The sequence below is a fragment of the Physeter macrocephalus genome, chromosome 14, assembly GCF_002837175.3.
Source record: "Physeter macrocephalus isolate SW-GA chromosome 14, ASM283717v5, whole genome shotgun sequence".
Classification (NCBI taxonomy): Eukaryota; Metazoa; Chordata; class Mammalia; order Artiodactyla; family Physeteridae; genus Physeter; species Physeter macrocephalus.
In genome coordinates, this window is record NC_041227.1 from 127,781,770 (window position 1) to 127,787,395 (window position 5,626).

Here is a 5,626-nt window from a genome sequence, read left to right on the forward strand (position 1 = left end):
CTCGAACTCGCGTCCCCCGCATCGGCAGGCGGACTCTCAACCACTGTGCCACCAGGGAAGCCCGGGTGTTTTGAATAGGAAGGGGGATCAGAAGAATAGGGGCCTGGTTAAGTAAGGGAAGGTCTACCCCTATGATAACATATTAGGCAGCCTCTTAAAAGCATGCTGAGCAGCATGTTTTACTGACAGGGAAACGGAGCTGTAGATTTCTTCTGCGCAAAGTGCTGGAACGGGGAGGCTCCTTCTCTGGATGGTGATATTGGGTTGGGTGTTAAAGGAGTTTCTGCCTGTTACACATTTTTTAATGTTTTACAGACATTTTAATTAAAAAGAGGGAGTTCCCTGGCGGTCCAGTGGTTAGGACTCGGCGCTCACTGCCAGGGCCTGGATTCAATCCCTGGTCAGGGAACTAAGATCCCACAGGCTGTGCGGTGCAGCCTAGACAGAGAGAGAGAGAGAGAGACAGAGAGGGAATAAGAAGGTCAGATACTTTTTTTTAAATGTCTCCTGAGGACCTACCAGGTGCCCTGCACGGGAGATTCGGTGTCGAAGGGGCAGACCCAAAAGGCCCCAGCATCGGGGGGCACCCGTTAGGGTCGGGCAGGGCCCCTCCTCACAGGCACCTCCCTCTCTGTGCCCCTGCAGACGAGGGGCTCTGGGACATCCTCATCAAAGACATCCCCAAGGAGGTGACGTCCTACACGTTCAGCGTGGACATTCTCAAGCCAGGCGTGAGCTATGACTTCCGGGTCATCGCTGTCAATGACTACGGCTTTGGCACCCCCAGCAGCCCCTCCCAGTCTGTGCCAGGTACTGGCCTGCGGGTGAGGGGTGAGGGCGCCCCACTGAGCCTTGTGGTGGAGTCTGGGGCAGGGATGAAGGAGGAGAGGTAGCAGCCCCAGAAGAGGCCGGGCGGGGGACCGCTTCAGTTCTCTGAAGCAGAGAGCCCTGGGCCAGGGCCTGAGTCAGCCTTCGACGCTGCAAGGAGCTGGGGGCCAGGGGTCTTTGGGGTTCCTTTTCAAGGACTCCAGGAGCCCTGGGCAGGGGGCCCAGTGGGCTTGAGGATGACTCAGCGGGACCAAGATGAGAGTCTCCCTCCCTGAGCTTATCACCCAGGAGATTCAAGGGCACCAGGCCATAAGCTGCGTGTTTCCGTGGAAACCTCCCCCCAAAACAGAGCCAGCAGCCTGTGAAGCACAGTCCTGAGCAAGCGGCTCCCCGATGGGGCAGGACTCCATCCCTCCCCTTCCTACTTGCCTTTCTCTTCCCGTTGTCTCCGTGCTCACAGAGGGCGCCAGTATCGAAACCCATGGCCCCAGATCTAACCACTAACCACTTGTAATACCGAGGCCTCTTCCCTCAAGGCAGGAATATAACTCAAAATGTCTACTCACCAGGCAAGTTTCATCCTTGCCCCGATAGAAACAAATCATGGGAAGTAAACACTTCAAGACTGAAACAGAAGAGCCAGCCCCCATCGGGCAGTGGCATGGATTAGTACCGGCCGGGTGCAGGGAGCACAGTACTGGGGGCTTTGGAAGAAGGGGAGTCTCCCTGGAGGAGGCTTTCTGAAGACCCACTCATGTCCACCCTCCCAGCTCTCCCTGCCTTCTGTTACCAGAAAAAGATTTCTGTCACAACTGAACCTTGGGAGAAACTCTCCCAGGCCCATCACAGGCCAGGCAATCGCCTTTCCAACCACATTGGTGTCTGTCTGTCAAGGTAGCCCCTGGGCCACGGGTGGCAAGGAAAAATAAGAAAGGAAAGATAGCAAACACGCCGCCGGTCCTCCCTCCCGTGTCTTTAGCAGACATCACTAATCAATCCCAGCACTCTTTCCTAGGGAGTCTAGAACCGACCTCAGAACTTTTCTCAAAACAGCCCTCCAGGCAGCGCTTTACTGATTGGTCAGAGCTGGCCCTTGAGATGAAAGCGTCCCTACCAACCTTAGGTTCTCCCTCATCCAGAGGGCACAGACCCAACTACCCGTAAAGCGTGAGAGCAGGTGGTAGGGTCCCAGCTGGAGCAGGAGGTTTGGAGGCAGGACGGAGCTGAGCAGTCCTGGACCTGACACCCGCTCCGTGCTGCAGCCCAGAAAGCCAACCCCTTCTACGAGGAGTGGTGGTTCTTGGTGGTCATCGCGCTCGTCGGCCTCATCTTCATCCTGCTTCTGGTCTTTGCGCTCATCATCCGCGGCCAGAGCAAGAAGTATGCCAAGAAGACAGACTCAGGTGAGCTGGCCCCAGCCCTGCTGGCTGGACAGGACTTTCACGTGGCTCCCTCCCTTTGGGCGGGGTCTTCCCTCTCCTGGGAAATGCACGTGCTCTGATGGTGGGTGGTGGGGGGGTGGCAGCCTAGGGTTCCTACCCGTAATCTCCATCTCCTGTTTTGGTTTCGGCCCTAACAGGAGAAGGGGGGCAGCCATGGGGGAGGCGGGGAGGCCACCTGGTCTAAAGGGATGGAGTGCGTGAAGGATGTCAGCCCCCACCCTCTCCCTTCCCAGGGAACAATGCCAAGTCTGGTGCCCTGGGCCACGGGGAGATGATGAGCTTGGATGAAAGCAGTTTCCCTGCCCTAGAACTCAACAACCGGCGGCTCTCGGTCAAGAACTCTTTCTGCCGAAAGAACGGCCTCTATACCAGGTAGTGGGCTGTCTGCACGGGGGACCGGGGGATGGAGGTTTGGGGGCCAGCTGTGCCGAGGGACTGGGGGACTCCCGGGAGGGCCACAGCGCAGGCAGGGCCCTGTCCTGGAGCCGCATCCACCGGGAATGGTCACAAGGAAGACAGAGCCGGGCCCAGGCAGCTCCACAGGGGCTGGGGAGAAGGTCACGAGGAGGTGGGTACAGAGGGTTTGTGCCAGACACAGCAGAATACAAATCACTTGCACAATTCTGCAAACCACCGACTGCTGTTTGGGGCCAGCTGCCGCTAGTACAGGCCTGAGGCCGCGACAGTTACTGGCCCGAAAGGCGAGATGCGCCCAGCGAAGGTGGGCCAGGCAGGAGTCCCCTCATGACTGCTTATGCCTTAACTTGTCCTCCTTCCCGAAAGAGAGGGCCACCAGCGTGCGGACGCCCTCTCCCCCGGGTACCTACTCGTACCTGCTGCAGTTGTAGACAGTTTTCTGGCCCCCGCCCCCCGAGTCCACAGGCTCAGCATCGTGCTCAAAGGGCAGCATCTTGAGAGCAGCCAACCAGGGCAGGTCTGGGCTGTCCAGCTCCTGTCTCCTCCTGACACCTCTCCCGCCCCAGGCCCCTCCTAGCCCCACTTGCTGTGGCGGGCCAGGCTGCCTGTATCCAAGGGCAGGGGCAGCTGCTTTGGCTCGTGTGAGCCTCACCTGATTGACCTCTCGCGGCGTCAGGCCCCCGGGAGCACGGGAGGGACTGGGGCTGCGGCCCAGGGGCTCCTCTCTCCAGCCTCGGCCCTGTTAACATTCCCGGCTCCTCGGAGGTGCCCGCGGGAGTGGGGGGGTTTGCTTCTCCCAGGCACAGCTCACAAAGCTTCCCTGTGTCTGGTCCTGGAAGGAAGAGGCGACGTGTGTGTTCAGCAGGAGGACAGCGGGAGGGGTGTGCAGGCCGGCCAGCCCCGCTCTCATCCCCTGCCAAAGCCAGCTTTCCAAAGAAAGAGCCGTTTGAGGCCGCAGTGGCCGGCCAGGCTCTGGGGCCCTGCCACGTGGAACAAGAGGACGTTTCACCCACAGCCTGGCCTCGCCTGCCTCTCACGCCCCCGGTGTCCACACACCGCGGCCCCTACCCCGCTGTGTATACACAGAAGTCCGTGGCCCCCAAACCAGCCCCAGGCTCCGGGGGCCCGACCCAATCACAGTGACACATCAGTGCCCACTCACCCTGCATGTCGCCAAGACAGCAGCAGCCTGGCGCCCCGTTTTCTCCCTCCTGCCAGTGTCCGTTTTTGCCTCTCTCGTCTGCCTGAAGCTGCTGCTTGTTCTGCCATCTTACTCTTAAGTAGTTTAAAGATGAAGCTTTGTCGACTGGAATAAAATCCATGCAGATATAGTACGAGAGGTTGGAGGTAGCGGGGGGGGTTGCTTGTGACGCAGTCCCAGGCCACCAGATTGTTCTCGCAGTGGCATTTCGGCAGCAAACCGCCTCCAGCCCAAGCGGGACAGCTGGGGTTCAGGGCCTCGGTGCCGTAAACGCTTCCTGGAGCCGGGTAGGCGGATCACGGGGGCATCAGGCCCTGGGCAGGGCCCCCTTGCACCCCATCCTGAGAAGACACAAATAGGGCAGAGTCATGGGGGACCCCAGCCACCTGCCCAGGGCCCCTGGGAGCCTGCCAGCCGGCCTCCCCTGCGCCCATCCTGTCCCCCACCCTCTCGTGCACCCCACGGCAGGCAGAGTGCCCGAGGAGCCCTGTCCGGGCTGTTTGTTCAGATGACTCAGAGCCAAGCCCCTGGGAAACGCACCACCTTCTCTAGGGCTGATTTTTCAAGGTAGGGTGTGACTCGGCCTATCTCTGGTCTCCGAGCAGACGTGGAGAGAGGGAGGCCGTGAGTCTCCTTTTCTCCCTCATCCTCTGTGTTAACCCTCAGAAGCTCACTTTGAGAGTTTAAGAGTCACATGGGGAGTTTGTCTGCAGCGCAGGTGTCCAGACCTCCCCTGAGATTCCGATTCAGGAGGTCTTAGGGGCGCCCAGAATGGCTTTGTAACATTCGCTGCCAAGCACTCCCAGTGCCTGGGGCCTTAAGCGTCAAGGTTCTCCTTCCCCGAGCCCCCCGCTTCCCTGAGCTGGTTTGGGAGGCTTGTCCTAGGCCTTCAAGACCTGGAGCGTCCCCAGCCCAAGGCCCTCCTCTGCAAGGCCCAGGCCTCCCGGACGAGCAGACCCAGGAAGGAGGAACCCAGGACGGAGGGGTCTGAGGGCCTCCAGGCTCCCCTGTGCCTCCCGGGCTGGAGGAGGCTGCTGGGAGTGAGGCCGGCTCTCAGCTCTGCCCCCCCGGCTCCCGCTCTCTAGGTCTCCTCCTCGGCCCAGCCCGGGCAGCCTCCACTACTCCGACGAGGACGTCACCAAGTACAGCGACCTCATCCCGGCCGAGAGCAGCAGCCTGACCGAGAAGCCCTCGGAAATCTCTGACTCTCAGGTGAGGGGCAGGAGGGCCAGGTGCCCCGGAGAGGGAGGTGAAGCAGCCCACCCCAGAGGGTGGACCGGCCCATCACTTCCTTCCCTCCTTTCCTTTACGGGCCGGAAAAACCAAGGGGCCCCAGGAAACCATCCGGAAGGTGTATGTAGGCCAGCTGCCACCTCCCAAGCTCTGCTCAGAGTTTGCACCCTGGGCTAGTGGGGTCCCTGGAACTCCCAAGAGCATATGGCCCTCTGGATTTGCAAGGGTCACACCCCACATGCTCCGCCCCTCAGTAGCTCTGGGCTGCAAAGGAGCATGAAGACGAGGAGAGCGAGGTTGACACAGCAGCCCTGCTTTGCCAGAGCCCGGAGAACCACTGAACGTAGCTAGTCGGGGTCAGAATGAGCTCCAGAGATGGGGCGCTGGGTGCCCTGGACCCGCAAGGATGGAAAGCAGTGTAGACCGTTAAAGCGTTAAGCTTTGGAGGTTCAGACCTGAGCTGGATCCTGGCTCTGCTGCCTAGGAGCCACGGGCGTCATGGGTG

General features: G+C 60.3%; 1 protein-coding gene across 1 annotated transcript in view; it reads left to right on the forward strand.

Moving 5' to 3' along the window:
• SDK2 (sidekick cell adhesion molecule 2) overlaps positions 1-5,462 on the forward strand; it is a 258,280-nt gene extending 252,818 nt beyond the window's left edge. The window contains exons 41-45 of the mRNA XM_028498147.1: positions 646-810; positions 2,091-2,231; positions 2,504-2,642; positions 4,974-5,100; positions 5,379-5,462. Of these exons, the coding sequence (XP_028353948.1) occupies positions 646-810; positions 2,091-2,231; positions 2,504-2,642; positions 4,974-5,100; positions 5,379-5,462 (656 nt within the window). The remainder of the gene's footprint in view (positions 1-645; positions 811-2,090; positions 2,232-2,503; positions 2,643-4,973; positions 5,101-5,378) is intronic.
• Positions 5,463-5,626: the final 164 nt, after the last annotated feature.